This window comes from Sitophilus oryzae, unplaced genomic scaffold (genome assembly GCF_002938485.1).
Source record: "Sitophilus oryzae breed Bouriz unplaced genomic scaffold, Soryzae_2.0 scaffold_1430_pilon_pilon, whole genome shotgun sequence".
Classification (NCBI taxonomy): domain Eukaryota; kingdom Metazoa; phylum Arthropoda; class Insecta; order Coleoptera; family Curculionidae; genus Sitophilus; species Sitophilus oryzae.
Window position 1 is genome coordinate 1,628,353 of NW_022146094.1, and position 14,879 is coordinate 1,643,231.

Genomic DNA, 14,879 nt, shown 5'->3' on the forward strand with positions numbered 1-14,879 from the left:
TTTACTTTAAATATAATATTAGATTAGATACCGTAATTTAATATGTTCAATGCGTTAAAATACTACGTAATTAATATTTATTTTGTGTTTCATACTTTTTCGCAGCAGAATCCGACCGCATAGCCCTGGCAGCTGTGGCCGTAAAATCAAACTACGAACCACAGAATAAGAATCAATAATTTGACTTCTCAGGCCTGCTAAAAATAATAGGAGAAAAACTAACCTCACATTCTTTTTGCGTCAAACTTTCCCGCAACAAGACCGTGTGCTTGTTCTCTCTCGAGCTAAGGCCTTTGGCGACTTGCACTATTTAATTTTTAATAAAAAACTACAAAAAATATGACTACCAACGCCGAATTAGCCTGTGTATATTCAGCACTCATTTTGGCTGACGACGACATTGCCGTAACTGTAAGTATTATTTTATTACAAAGTGTTTTTGTCAACTTAAAATGTAGAAGTTTTTTCATCTTATATTATTTTAAGCAAAAAACAGTAATCTCTCTTAATTAAAATTATTCTCGAGGAAAAGAATATGTTAATTTGTTGGTAATGTATATATTTTCGTACTTCTAAAGTAATTCAATACAGAATACCTATTTGAAAATTTTTGTGCAATGAATAGCTTGAGGTATTCAATTATTTATTAATATTTTTTTATTATTTTAAGGGTGAAAAGATCCAAACGATCCTTAAAGCCGCAAATGTAGATGTTGAACCATACTGGCCAGGTCTATTCGCTAAGGCTTTGGAAGGAGTCAGCATTAAGGAACTGATTACGAACATCGGTTCAGGTGCAGGAGCAGCACCAGCAGCAGGCGCTGCGCCAGCTGCCGGACCAGCCGCCCCCGCAGCAGCTGCACCCAAAGAGGAGAAAAAGAAGGAAGAGGAGCCTGAGGAATCCGACGATGACATGGGCTTCGGTTTATTCGACTAAGTACAACTTTTTAGTTTGTAAGGGTTGTATTTTATAAATAAACTTGTTTTATAAGAAATGTCTTTTGTATTTGATCCTTAAAAATCTCCAATTAATAGATTTCTGGAAGAATGATAAGAAAGTTGTAAAAACAATTAAAAAGGGGTCTCGAGAGAAATTTTTGAAAAACAAAAATAATTCTTGAGATGACCATAGAATAAAGAGGACACTCTTTGTTATTGCTATTAATCTGTGGGCCTTTACCGGGACTGATCAAAAAATAAAATATTTTCATTGTTTAGCTCAAATTTGATCGAGAATCGATTTAGATTAATGGTGAGTTATTTTGTGTTAATTTTCTTGTTTTTTTTGTTTTGATACTTTCGTTGATCGATTTAACATAAATTAATCATAATTTTTATTTCATAACTCAGGCGAATGTCAAAAATAAATCACCTACAAAGGTCACTAGACAAAATTTCTCACATTTGTCATAACAAATCACAGAAATATACAAAACAAATCGTTTAAACAAATAAAAGTATCCAAATTCGAAAATTAACAACTGAAAAAATCATTTAAATCATTTCGTTTTTAGAATATGACGTCTCGGGCTTTATATAAGCTATTTACAAAAAACAACTCGATGAATGCCACAAGATTTTTCCCAAAAAGGAATTACTCAGACTTGGACAAACTACAGGCGCCCCATAAAGTGGACAACTTGGAAAAAAGGTTCCTGGTATGGACCGGAAAATATAAAACGATCGCTGAAGTGCCCAATTTTGTGGGTCAAAACGTAATGGAAAGAGCCAGGAATCGTATGCGAATCAGAATTGCAAACTACATGATGCTGGCCACCGCTCTCGGTTGCTGTCTCATGGTGTATTTGGGCAAAAGTGACAAAGCCAAAGGGGACAGCATAGTAAAGAGGAATCTAGAGTGGCACAGACAAATCAATGAAGAAGCTAAACGAGCCGAACAACAGCAAAAAACTCAATAAACCAAAAAAAAATGGAATAGTTAAAATATGTAACCACTAAAATACTGTATATTGTATTATATTCATTAGTTAGGCTTTAAAATTCTGTTTTCTTTAATATATTTCCTTTTTTCAAACCGTTAACATTACATGAAAAAAAAAAACAAAGAAATTAAATAAATCTTTATATACACAACAAAAAAATATATACATCAATATATTCAAGACAGTTCAAAACCAGCTTGCTGCTCTATTGCACCCAATATCTTGGATCTCATTGTTTCCTCGTCTTTAATAATTGGAATTTTTAAAAGATTTAAACAAGTACTTGCTGTAGGCATCCTGTTCTCTGTTCCAGAAGACTGAATACAGAATTGTGGATTTAATTCCTAAAAAAATTGTATTGCTGACTTATTTTCCAGGTAAATTTAACTTGTTATACCTTAAAACCCAATAGAGGTGGTCGGGAACAACTTGTTACAAATTTCAAAAGTTGTCTTTTCTGAATGTCCGTAAAACTATATAGAATTCTCCAGAACATCAGCATTGTAGGATGTTCTGCCGTAAAATCGCCTAAATAAAGAAAAATCAAGAGTTCATAGAGTTTTTTAAGTATATTATCTCAGAAAAATAAGTAAACGTAGAGGGACCCGATTTTTTTTACCTGAATATACAGTGTGAGCTCTCATATCGGCCAGATCAATTTCCTGAGTGTCTCCGCCAATGATGACTTGCAGTTCTTTATGATTAAATAGTCTGAGCCAAAGTAAAGGTACGACACTATTTAGTCCATCTCTAAATGCCACACACTGTCTCTTAGTTTGACCGTTTAACTTTAAATCAGCCAATCTCTGTATGTACTCTAATCGATTTTCGTTTGTGACAGGGATATTTCTACCGTTTGGTTTTAGGTCCATAATCTATAATAAAAATACAGTTATTTTCAATATAAAAAAATATTTAACTAAAAAATTACTCTCGTTTCTCCTAGATCGTTGTTAACTGTGGTAAAATCTAGTCCTAAATCGCTGACATCTCCGTTGAAATCTCTGAGATACAGTAAGTTTCTGTATAGGACGGGATCCAGTGACTTCAAATAGCAAGCACTGGCCCTGTCTACCAAAAGCTTGGCTAAGAAAAACTCGGCCAAAGGTAAGTCAACCAAAATGTTTTCAAAAATTGCCTAAAATGTTCAATTTAAAAAAAAACTTTAAGTCAATATGTCAAGGAGGAAGACATCTCATTTTATATTAGAATGAGACACAGACATATCTCATTTTAGTGTAAAATGAGATACAGACATATCTCATTTTACATTAAAATGAAATGTATTTTAGTAAAATAATCTATCTATACCAATATATAAAATCACAAGTGACTCACTCACTGATTAATCACCATCCTGCTCAAACCACTCAACGTAAGAAGCTCAATTTTGGCATACAGGTTGATTCTAGGGTGTAGAGGTTCGATAAGAAGGGATTTTTCGAAATTCCAGTTCCAAGGGGGTGAAACCACCCCTCGAATATTACAATATTTTTTATTTAAAAAACGGTCAAGTTTTCGAAAAAAACGCTTAAACACGTATATTTTATTTTGTTGTTTTACATATTTTAAGATTTTTAAAAATTTATACAGGGTGTTTCATAAAATATGACCATTGAGTAATCACGATTCTGCTTAAACTGCTTGACGTTTAAAGCTGATTTTTGACAAACGGATTGACTGTGGGGTGTAGAGGTTCGATAAGGAGGAGTTTCTCGAATCTCAAATTCCAAGAGGGTGAAAACGCCCCTCAAATATTACAATATTTGTTATTTAAAAAACGGTTAGTCTTTCGGGAAAACGCTTGGACACGCATAATTTATTTTGTTTTTTACATATTTTGAAATTTTTTAAAAAATCATACAGGGTGTTCCAAAAAGTTGGGTAATTGATTAACCACGATTCTGCTTAAACCGCTTGACGTAAAAAGCTTATTTTTGGCAAACGGATTTTTCGAAAGTCAAATTCCAACGAGGTGAAACTACCCAGCAAATATTACCAAGTTATATAATAATATCGCCATATTGTTTTTTCTCATGCTGACATAAATGTGAGAAAATTTTATCCAGTTTGTATGTTAATGGAAATTCTTGGTTTGCTTTATCATCACCATTACAAATGATTAATTCGACGCGAACGAAGTCGCGGGTACACGCTAGTTTAATATAACATCTCACATGATTCTATAGACAATTGGCTACATGTATGCAATTTTTTTGTTATTTGAATCGTTGTAATTACTATTAGTAATACATACCTTTCCTACTAGTCTTCCAATGAAATTGTAATGCTCTGTAAAATTCTCAACAATCAGGTTCACATTGGGATTGGGATATAAAGCATTATCTGCAGTCATCAGGAAAAACCCTCTGTTTGGATCGAATGCAGTCTTCAAGACCTCATTTATAAACTCTTTAAATATACCTCCACCATCAATACCAGCCTCTTCCAGACCCACATTATTGATAAATTGTATTCTGAGCCTGTGTCTCAGATCAGATTCTAAAAATGACATCATATCCTTTATCAAATATATTTTAAAGGATTTAATTTGAATAAAAAAACCTCTCCAGTAGGTGTGGAAGATCATCTTTCAAATAACTTTTTAAGAAAAGTCCAAATCAAAAAAATGTGTTTAAGAAAATATTCCCTTAATTTTTTTTGCACTTCCCTGTATAAGCTTACCACTTTTTTGAGATATTTTCTCGAAGGCATCTTCATAAAGGTAGTTCCTTCTTATAACCACAGTACTGTCGTTCATAAGCTCGTGATGCATTCTCTGATACTCGTTTTCTCCTAAACTATATCTGCATAGTTCCCTTAACAGCAGTACCCTTGTATTAAATGGTACCAAGAACGGTAGTTCTTGTAAGATTGCTAAAGATCTTTGTTCAATGGTCGATAATGGAGGCAGTTGAGTATCATCTAGGAAAAAATATTAAGTATATACCTAATATACATATATTAAAATAAAAAAAAAATGTCACAGTATCACAATGAAATTTTAGAATTTTTTTACAGTAACATCTAGTGAAAAATATTCAAAATATATTGTACATTATTTTTTATATTGTAGTTTTAATGTTTAAAAAAGACTTAAAAAGATAAGAGATAGATATAGTAAAATCAAACTAAAGTAATTTTTCCAAGAATCAGAGAAATTAGTTTTTTAATATATTTGGAAAACTAAGATAACATAGAGGTGTTCTAACAAAACTAGCCATTACTTTGTAGTAAAATTGCAGAAAATAATGTGATTACCTTATTTTGTAATCAGAAAAAAAAGTAAAAATATATTGGGACATTTGAACTACTATACGATTTTCTCAGTTTTTTTACATAAAAATTCAAAATATCAGAGAATTAGGTAACCATAAAGATTTCTAGAACCGGTAGCAATATTGACAGATGTAAACAATATTGTAATGCTTGAATCAAAAACAATTTTAGAAACCCTCTAAGATTACTTGTTTCACATGAGTTCTATGCATATTCTGACACAAAAGAAATGATGGAATTTAAAAACATACCTTCATAGGTAGAAACTATACCACCAAAAGGTATGCTTGTTTTGTGTAGATAATTCTTTTTAGCAATGTCTGACAACGATATGGGCACCTTTTTGGCGATCCAAAAGCCTGGAGGACAAAACTGCTTTCTCATGTCCAGAGTGTACAACATTTTGACGCAGTTCAGACACGACTGGTACAGATGACTTATTTCAGGTGTTACCGCTACCTAAAGAAAGAAATTAATTAATTATAAAGAAAAATAAGTTTATAAAATACTTATTTCTAATAATTTTAAGACAAATCAAACTGAAACTTACCGAACTCTGCTTGCACATAGGAAAAGCAATCTCAATCAAATCTATGGCTGTGGATTTTAACAGTTTTGACATCATATGTAAATCATCTTGAGTAAAAGTCTCACTAGTATCAGAGTTTTCTAAAAAAATCAACTATATTAGTACACATTTCAAATTTAAGACGCTTTAAATTCAACCTTTGTCTGTCAAAGTCTCTGTATAAAAAGTAAACATATCACAGAAAACTGAGAGCTGAGTATGACAGTCTTTCCAAGAAACTAGCGATGGACAGTTAATTTGAAGATCGTTGGATCTTTTTTTGGATATAGTGCTCCATATTTTCTTCAAAAATATGCTGCTCAAACCTAGTTTATATAACAACCTAGAAAAAGCAAATTTAAAAAAAATAAAAAAAAATGTATAATTAAGATACTTACAAATATTTTCTTATTGAATCCTTATAAACCAGCAAAAGATTGTGGCAAAACTGTATATAAGCTGATAACATCATGTCATCATCTGAATTATATTCAAACAAATGTAACCATTTTTTGACTTTGTTTGGATTATTCAGAATATTTAAATATTCTGACAGCAAAAGTTCATCGTCTGATATTAAAATGCAGTCATCATCGTCATCGTCATAATCACTGTCTTCTGTCAAATCCAATGAAGGTTTCAGCCTGTACATACCTCGACTCAGCTTAGACAAAACCTGTATACTATCATAATTTGGCTCTAAAAAATATAAAACAGCCATAATATTAAGTATAAATAATTATTAAATGTAACCCACCATAATCCAGAGGCTCCAATGCAAGTATACAGTAAAATATGCTGTTTCCATTACTGATATAATAAATGCTATTCAAATATCTAATCAGTTTATCATAATATACAGAGTCTAATTTCTCTTTTAAATATGGTATAAGATACATCTTAATATTACTTGTTATTGTTGGTTTTAAGAAGTCATTGCAAAATTCGGTGAGCACTAAATCTTGAGAAGGTCCTAAGTCATTAAGATACTTAAAAGGTCTGTATATTAAACTCATGATTTCTTGTAAATATTGTTCTAGACGGATATCAAAAATCATTCTCAAGTAGCTGTAATATCCTAGAAAATAATTTAATTAAGTATCTGTATTTAACTATACTTTAAAAAATACCTTTTCTTATTAAATAAAAAATAATTTCAGCATTATCGGAAAACGCAGTGACACACTTGAGCATAACTTCCGTCATTTCCCTGTTTTGAAAGTTTTTCATGCACAAAACTAAAAATCTCTTTACAGTCCAACATAATTGAGTATTTGTAGATAAAATTGGATTTATTTCATTTTCTATTCTTAATATTTCTCGAGCTAATGTATACTAAAACAATAAAAAGTTGTAATTACTTGAAATAATGCAAATATGGTCACTTACTAATTTAAAAGGATCAGTTTGAGAGTCATAAAAGAAGAGCAATTTTTTGAGCTTCTCGTAGATGCTTATAGAATTAGCTAATTGGTTATATTCGTTTCTTTGTTGCTCTTTAATATGTTTCCTTACTAGGTAGCTACGTATATGTGATTGTAAAAATTCTGCACTTTTCAATTTCAATCTTTGTTCCTACAAATTTGATCAATGTATAATCTTACTGACTGTTCTACAATAGTTTCTGTACAAACCTGTCTTTTGCGTCTCTCTTCCTGAGTTTTTTGCAGCAAAGTATCCCTGGTTAATTTCTTACTGGCACCAGATAGGTTTTGTTCCGGTCTGGTTTTGGTGTTTCCTTCGAAACTGTAGTTCATCTTGAACGCTGCGAAAACGAAAACATAATGAAATACAAATGAAAACAAAAAGTTAAAAATCATTGTTGATATTTACCCATCGTAAACTCTGTTTGATGTAAATATCTTTCGACAGTTTTTTTTAAATATATAAATAACTAACGTTTTACTTTATACCAGTATTAAAAGAATCACTAATGACTAGACTTATTAAATAAATTTTTGATAAATTTTAATTTATACGAAAAATAAACGACATTTGACAACTTCTACACAATAAAATTTTGATCCATAGAATAAATTTATAGATTTTTACCTTAGATCAATAAAGCAATTCTTCTTCTTTTTAACTTTAATGGCTCCAGTATAACAATTCTTCACCTACAGTTAAACAAAAAAATTATGCAAAAAGCCATGATTTAGAAAAAGAAGAATGACAGCTGTCATATGTCAATTTAGCGTTCAATTGTTTATGTTTTTATTCTGTTCGTACTGTTGATGGGTAATTTAATTTTAATTTATTTTTTGAGGGTTTTTACTTGATAAAACTCTGAAATTTAGTAAATACAAGACTTATTAAGCGATTTATTTAATAATGTTATAACATTAGTGTAGTTTTTCATTTAATTTTACCGAATACCTAATTTGTTCTTGATGGTGCAATAAAGCAACGTTTAAAATGGCTAAAATGTACGACAGCGATTTGTACGGAACCAATTTCTCTATAGAATCGATGAAAATTATTGCGGAAAGTATAGGAATCGGTAATTTACAAGATGATGCAGCTAAAGAGTTGGCCGATGACATCTCCTTTCGACTCAAGCATATCATACAGGACGCCGCGAAGTTTATGAACCATGCAAAAAGAATGAAATTACTACAGACAGATGTGGATTCAGCTCTGAAAGTTAGAAACATAGAGGTATTTTGTGTGTGTACATTCTGTTCCGGCTTGTAGTTAAGTTTTGTGTTAAATTTTTTAGCCACAGTACGGGTTTCACTCAATTGAGCCTCTTCCATTTCGGTTTGCATCTGGAGGGGGCAGAGAACTCCATTTTATCGAAGAGAAAGAAGTGGACCTGGGCGATATGTTATCAAATGTGAATCCTAAGGCTCCTTTAGAAACGACCCTCAGGTCACATTGGTTGTGTATAGATGGGGTTCAACCAACTATACCTGAGAATCCACCTCCTGTTGCTAAAAGTGTTCAAAAGGTACCTAAAAATATCTGTATTATATCTTAATGTTTACACTTTATATAATTTTAGTTGGAGTCTGTTGATCCAGTGAATAAAAAACCAATGAAAGAGTCATCAGGCAAACCAAGTACGGGCAAACAAAAGTTGAAGAACGTTGAAACTGTTCAGATAAAGCAATTGGCTACTCATGAATTGTCAGTGGAGCAACAGCTTTATTATAAAGAAATTACAGAGGCTTGTGTGGGATCTGATGAGATTAGGAGAGGGGTAATGATAATTATTTAAGTAAAAAAACTTATTTTAATGATGTGTTATTTTAGGAAGCATTACAAAGCTTGTCATCGGATCCAGGCTTGCACGAAATGTTACCTAGAATGTGCACGTTTATTATTGAAGGTGTTAGAGTGAACGTGGTACAAAACAACTTGGCATTGCTCATTTATTTGATGCGAATGGTTAAAGCCCTGTTGGACAACCAGTCTCTATACCTAGAAAAATATGTAAGTTTATAAAAAATTCTATAATATTCCATTGAAGCCTGCATGAGGCGCCGCCGTCTATTAACCCATTTTATCCCATTGGTGCATGAATGCACCAGCAACTTATGAAAATCAAATTTCGATTAAAATATTGTTTTGGAGCCTAGATTTTTCTACCCATTCGTTGATAATAGATTTTTGTTAATAAAAATACTTATTGAGGCTTTTCTTCTCCTCGGGTAATAAAAAATACAAACGTATAAAATGTGACAAAATAAATCTGCAAAAACTATATAATGGAATTTTGAAAAATTTCCACATTTTAATAATTATTTCCATTTTTTTATTACTACTACTAATCTGTCATGATCTTCCGTTTTTATGATAAAAAGGATGATTTACCACAGTCTCTATAAAAACCTTAATTTTTCTCCAAAATATTAGTGGTGCATTCGCGCACCGCTGGTAATAAAAATAAACTAGAAGCCGAATTTTGCCGGTCTTGACAAGTTTTGACGAACGTGTGCACAGTCATAATAATCGAATAAATGCGTTATTATTAGTTTGTGTTTCGTGTTATATGCATGTAAGTTAGCTAAGATGCCTTATAAACGATTTTTGACGCAAAGACAATTAGAAGAGGAATTGGAAAGTGTTGTTTTTGAGCTGGAAAATGATAATAATGGTAAGAAATCACTTACTTACATCTATAGTTTATAATTCAATAAAAATTTTGTTTTTTATTATTAGTTGTACTGGATGCAGTTTATATACCTCCAGACACCGATGCTTTGACAGATGAAGAAGATATAGATGATGAGAATATATTGGCGGAAACGGCAAAGCCAAACGATATTGTCGGTACTTTCGAACTTCACATCCCTAGCTCTTCCAATTCTGTAGATGTCGATCAAAATGTACGAAAACAATACGATTGGGACTCTTCTGATGAAGAAACTTTAGAAACCAAAAAACGAAAAATTACTGCTTCAGTTTCCCGTAATACTGTTCTTGCACCGCAGTGGCTCAAAGGAGAAATAGAATATACACACTCTCCAATATCAACTGAACATCAAGACAAAGAAAACGTAGCTGTAGCTGTAGGTGGTAAGACACCTTTAGAAGTGTTCTTTTTATTTTTTGACGAAGAAGTGACAGACTTAGTTTTGAGATATTCACATAAATATGCTGCAGATAATAATAGACATGACTTCATAGTCTCTAAGGAAGAATTGTTAAATTTTATAGGAATAATGTATCTTTCCGGATATCACACTTTACCACAAACTTCAATGTACTGGTCCACTGAGGAAGACAAAGGTGTGGGCATAGTGAAAAATTGCATGAGTAGAAACAGGTTTTATAGTATAAAACGAAATTTGCATCTGTCTGACAATGAACAATTAGACAAAAATGATAAGTTCTCCAAAATAAGGCCTTTTGTGGACATAATCAATAGAAAAAACTTGCAATGGGGAATTTTCAATTTTCATTTATCAATTGATGAACAAATGGTGCCATATTTTGGAAGGCATTCTTGTAAAATGTTCATCAAAGGCAAGCCGGTACGTTTTGGCTTCAAGCTTTGGTGCCTATGTTCTTCTGACGGGTATTTATTTTATACAATGCCATATGCTGGGAATCAAAAAAAAATATATTCTGAGCTTGGACTAAGCGGTGACGTTGTAATGAGTTTGTTGTCTGTTATCCAAAAGCCCAGCAACCATGAAATTTTTTTCGACAATTTTTTCTCATCTTTTCGATTATTTTCTCACCTGAAAAACACTGGTTACTTTGCTACTGGAACTATCAGAGAAAATAGGACGAATAATTGCCCTCTAGAAAATAGTAAAAGTTTTTCGAAAAAAGAACGCGGCGCTTTTGATATGGCATATGATAAAGATTCGAAAGTTTCAGTTGTACGTTGGAATGATAACTCTTGCGTAACGCTTTGTAGTAACGTACATAATGTGCAACCTATAAATAAAGTCAAACGTTATAATAGAAAAGAAAAAAAAGATGTTTTTGTTCCACAGCCTAATGTAATCACACAATATAATAAATATATGGGAGGTGTGGATTTGCACGATAACGGAATAGCCAATTACAGAACCAGAATTTTGGGGAAAAAATGGTGGTGGCCTTTATTCTGTAATACTTTGGACAGTATTATGGTGAATGCTTGGAAGCTTTATAATGTTGCTAACAATAGTAAAATATCTCAAATCGATTTCAAATCATATGTTGCACTACGTCTAATGAAATCTACAAGAGTTGCTGCAGTTATTAGAAACATTCCACAATCTATTGACGAAATTCGCTTTGATAATCAAGGCCACACCATTGTTTTCCACGAAACTAAGGCTCGAAGGAGATGTAGAGTTTGCCATAATCATAGTATGTATATATGTCAAAAATGTAAGGTACATTTGCATGTTCCGTGCTTTGCTACGTATCACCAAAAGTAATAATCTTTGTTACCAGTGGTTCATACATGCACCAAATAAAAGTTGATAAATTAGTTGTTTTTGAGCGTTTTAGTGTTTTATTTTATACTTCTAAGTAGAATGTAAGATAATTCCGATGTGTTAAGTGTACTTTAGTAGGGTTTTTCAGTTAGGAATATTTTTAGAAAAGTTTTATTTAGTTTTTTATACCAGTGGTTCGCCAACGCACCACTATTATTTTTTTTAAAAAATGAATTGGGAATTTTCCAAAACATGAAATTTGTCTTTTTATATGTATAATAATAAAAGTATTTAAAAAAAAATGTTTTTTTTTATATATTTCTATCCCCGGGAATAAATGGGTTAATATACAGGGTGACCTAATTTTTTTACATATTTCTAGTTACATGAGTTAATACCATCAGTGACCACTTGCATAGTTTCTAAACAACTCTGTATGAGGCCCGAGCTGGACAATCACTGGGCTTTGAGGGATTTTGCATCCAGATTGATGTCACAAATTTGTAAAAACTTTAATACAAGCACAAACAATATTCAGACCAGGATAACAAGGATGTTTACGAACGCTTTGCACCAATGCGATAAAATTCCATTGTCGTCTTTGTATGGGGCTTTGCAAGGGTTGTCAGAATTGGGGACTGAAGTAACAAGAATTTTTATTTTGCCCAAAATCAAAAATATAGGTAAGGAATAGTTTTTTTCATGTAATTATTTACCAATACAAAAAAATGAACTTTGGTTGTATTCTTTGTAAAAATATGAATATTTCTGTGCAGAGACAGAACTTTGTTTTATTTAGTGTTATAAAAAAAATAGAAAAAACCATATCTTGATTAGAGTAGTTTTTCTTTAAAAATTCAAATATACAGGGTGGTCCGAAATATACAGGGTGGTGTCTGGGAGTTTTTTGATATGAGAAATATGATTTTGATGTCAGTATCACTCATATTTGTAGTGGGCTCTTTTTTAATTGGCTTGAAGAGCAATAATTTTTCGTCCGTACCTGTATAAAACTACTGAGTAAAAAAATGTAGATTTACGACGTTTTTTACGTAAAAAAAGGTCTCTTGGTAAAAATCGCTACGAGTAATGTTTCTCGAGATATTTGGAATCGAAATTATCAATACCTGTCATCATTGACATAAATTAAACATGTAAACTAAATAGTTAATAGACTGAAATCATAAATTTTAAATGATTTTGTGTCAAAAGTTCAACAGAAACTATTTTATCATCATTTTTTCGAAGAAAAATTCATGACTAATTTAAATAATAAAAAGTTCCCAAATTTATAATTGGCGAAGTTTCTGGAATACAGTCTGGACGACCTTGTATAATTTTTTTCTTTCTTTCAGAGAATTTTAAATTTATGTGGAGCGAATTTTACATTTTTTTAATTATTGAGTATGTGGGATTTTTTTTCATATGAAAAATCTCTTGTTGCAAAATTTTTACATCTCATAGATCTCTCATAGACCAAGTTTCATAAATATACAGAGACTGCAAAAATACGAAAAATTTGAATATGTTTGAGATTTTTAAGATATAGTCTGTCCAACAGGAGGATCCCTGACAGTGGCAAATGTGTCTGTCATTTAAATTCACAGGCAAAAAATATTTTCTGTCATGTTTCAGATGTCGTCTGTCTAAATCTTCCCTCACTCTTTGGACAGACTATACTAAACTTGTTGCAATGACTTATAGCGAACCTCCAAATTGTTTCCCTCGCCCTGTAGTAAAGTATTTAATTTTTTTAGGTGCCCGAATTGAGACACACCTGGAAGGAAATTTGGTGTCGAATTCGGACAAGATCGCATCCGGCCACATCAAACAATTGATAACGAAAATAACCGCTCCCATCATCAAAACTATCCGCAATCCTCCCGACAATATCGACGAATACAAACTGGACTACGGGTATTTGGGCGTGGCATTACACAATGCCGTGGGCAAGGCCAGGACGCAGCCCGCCACCGTAACGACAACGTTGCCGTCCACTCTGTCAACCACGTCGATAACGTCGGTGGGTCAGACGATCTCCAGAAGCGTCGGGATAATTCAGCAGGTATGGTGTTTCGAAAATGAGTACCAAAAACTCAGAGATATAGACAGTTTTAGAACAAGCAAACATTTTTGTAAAGAATGCGTTTTTCTCAAAATGTCAATAATAAAAAAAGTTTTTCCTCTTGTAAAGACAACCCGGGGACATGCTGTATACAGGGTGGTCCGAACTGTATTCCGGAAACTACGACAGTAGATTCATAAATAACTAGCACTTTAGGACATACATTTATACGAACTTTTTCACTTATTTTTATCTGCAGAATATGCTGCCGAAGTTTTCGGAATACTGTTCGAACGACCCTGTATATCTGACCAAACAGTTTGAATTACGAAAAAAATGATTTTTTTCAGGGTAGTACGCCTAATAGGACCATCATAATGACACAGCCACAAAGAATAGTTCAGCAAAGCCCGCAACAAAAAGTTATACTGATGCAGCAAAGAAGTCAACCAAACACATCAGTGGTTCATACTCCCACCAATGTAAGTCACCATATTCTACCATTTTTTCATACAAAAATCTCAATGATTTTTTTTTAGGTTGTCAAGTTGGTGTCAAGTCCGTCCATGCAGCAAACCAAGCAGATCGCTACCCAACCAAAACTGGTGGTGGTGTCAAATCAGGGCGGTTTCCCTTCGCAAAGTGCGGCGCTGCAAACGCAAGCGAATATAATCAAACAGAATTTCATCAGTCAGCAGCCACAAATACAGGAAATGCAAGTGAAGCAAGAGTCGATTACCGACCTTTCACAGATATAATAATAAAAAAAAATATTTGTATATAGAGAAAGTTAAATTTTATTTAGATGATAAGTAGTGTTTTTGTATGGTTTTGCATGTAAATTTCGATCAATAAAACACATTATATATTTGTTGAATTGTTGTTTTTTTTTAATGTATATCGGACATTTTGTTTTCTCAGAGTACGTCTTACCTCTTCACTCTGATGTGTTCCTGATAGAAATCAGTGATTTTTGACCAGATTTAAAATGTTTCGTGCAGGTTTTAATAAAAGACGAAATATCAGGGATTTGTATTAGGAGTACATAAAGAGCAAGGAGGTAAAATTATCTCTTCACACTTATGTGTTCCTGGTAGGATTCGCTGATATTTAGGGGGGTTTATAAATTATCCTGCAACTTT

General features: G+C 32.4%; 4 protein-coding genes across 4 annotated transcripts; 3 read left to right on the forward strand and 1 right to left on the reverse strand.

Annotated features, from left to right (window-relative positions):
* Nucleotides 1-216: 216 nt before the first annotated feature.
* On the forward strand, nucleotides 217-995 carry LOC115876299 (60S acidic ribosomal protein P1). Its single transcript, XM_030892025.1, has 2 exons — nucleotides 217-411; nucleotides 671-995. The coding sequence occupies exons 1-2, from the start codon at nucleotides 340-342 to the stop codon at nucleotides 935-937; spliced, it is 339 nt and encodes a 112-aa protein (XP_030747885.1). The 5' UTR covers nucleotides 217-339; the 3' UTR covers nucleotides 938-995.
* A 153-nt stretch (nucleotides 996-1,148) lies between these two features.
* LOC115876301 (UPF0389 protein CG9231) lies at nucleotides 1,149-2,004 on the forward strand. The gene is made up of 2 exons (XM_030892027.1): nucleotides 1,149-1,252; nucleotides 1,515-2,004. Exons 1-2 carry the CDS (start codon nucleotides 1,250-1,252, stop codon nucleotides 1,917-1,919), a joined length of 408 nt encoding a protein of 135 aa, XP_030747887.1. The 5' UTR covers nucleotides 1,149-1,249; the 3' UTR covers nucleotides 1,920-2,004.
* Nucleotides 2,005-2,066: 62 nt separating this feature from the next.
* On the reverse strand, nucleotides 2,067-7,805 carry LOC115876300 (ubiquitin-protein ligase E3C). Its single transcript, XM_030892026.1, has 15 exons — nucleotides 7,624-7,805; nucleotides 7,425-7,555; nucleotides 7,180-7,365; nucleotides 6,921-7,125; nucleotides 6,548-6,868; nucleotides 6,189-6,489; nucleotides 5,949-6,133; nucleotides 5,773-5,891; nucleotides 5,474-5,681; nucleotides 4,629-4,868; nucleotides 4,201-4,445; nucleotides 2,875-3,081; nucleotides 2,563-2,818; nucleotides 2,341-2,471; nucleotides 2,067-2,287 (listed from the first exon to the last, which is right to left on the reverse strand). The coding sequence occupies exons 1-15, from the start codon at nucleotides 7,625-7,627 to the stop codon at nucleotides 2,120-2,122; spliced, it is 2,907 nt and encodes a 968-aa protein (XP_030747886.1). The 5' UTR covers nucleotides 7,628-7,805; the 3' UTR covers nucleotides 2,067-2,119.
* A 163-nt stretch (nucleotides 7,806-7,968) lies between these two features.
* Nucleotides 7,969-14,614, forward strand: LOC115876303 (transcription initiation factor TFIID subunit 6). Its single transcript, XM_030892028.1, has 8 exons — nucleotides 7,969-8,448; nucleotides 8,510-8,740; nucleotides 8,795-8,992; nucleotides 9,046-9,225; nucleotides 12,055-12,355; nucleotides 13,430-13,737; nucleotides 14,088-14,219; nucleotides 14,277-14,614. The coding sequence occupies exons 1-8, from the start codon at nucleotides 8,206-8,208 to the stop codon at nucleotides 14,493-14,495; spliced, it is 1,812 nt and encodes a 603-aa protein (XP_030747888.1). The 5' UTR covers nucleotides 7,969-8,205; the 3' UTR covers nucleotides 14,496-14,614.
* The last annotated feature ends 265 nt before the right edge of the window (nucleotides 14,615-14,879 follow it).

Excerpts from the sequence above, each read along its gene's own strand:
- LOC115876299 (XM_030892025.1), top strand. The coding sequence starts at position 340 with ATGACTACCAACGCCGAATTAGCCTGTGTATATTCAGCACTCATTTTG. Across the intron at positions 412-670 it reads ACGACGACATTGCCGTAACT|GGTGAAAAGATCCAAACGAT; the intron begins GTAAGTATTATT and ends TATTATTTTAAG.
- LOC115876300 (XM_030892026.1), bottom strand. Across the intron at positions 6,134-6,188 it reads GATTCAATAAGAAAATATTT|GTTGTTATATAAACTAGGTT; the intron begins GTAAGTATCTTA and ends TGCTTTTTCTAG. Across the intron at positions 4,869-5,473 it reads TATAGTTTCTACCTATGAAG|ATGATACTCAACTGCCTCCA; the intron begins GTATGTTTTTAA and ends ATTTTTTCCTAG.
- LOC115876303 (XM_030892028.1), top strand. The coding sequence starts at position 8,206 with ATGGCTAAAATGTACGACAGCGATTTGTACGGAACCAATTTCTCTATA. Across the intron at positions 8,449-8,509 it reads TGAAAGTTAGAAACATAGAG|CCACAGTACGGGTTTCACTC; the intron begins GTATTTTGTGTG and ends TAAATTTTTTAG. Across the intron at positions 14,220-14,276 it reads TGGTTCATACTCCCACCAAT|GTTGTCAAGTTGGTGTCAAG; the intron begins GTAAGTCACCAT and ends ATTTTTTTTTAG.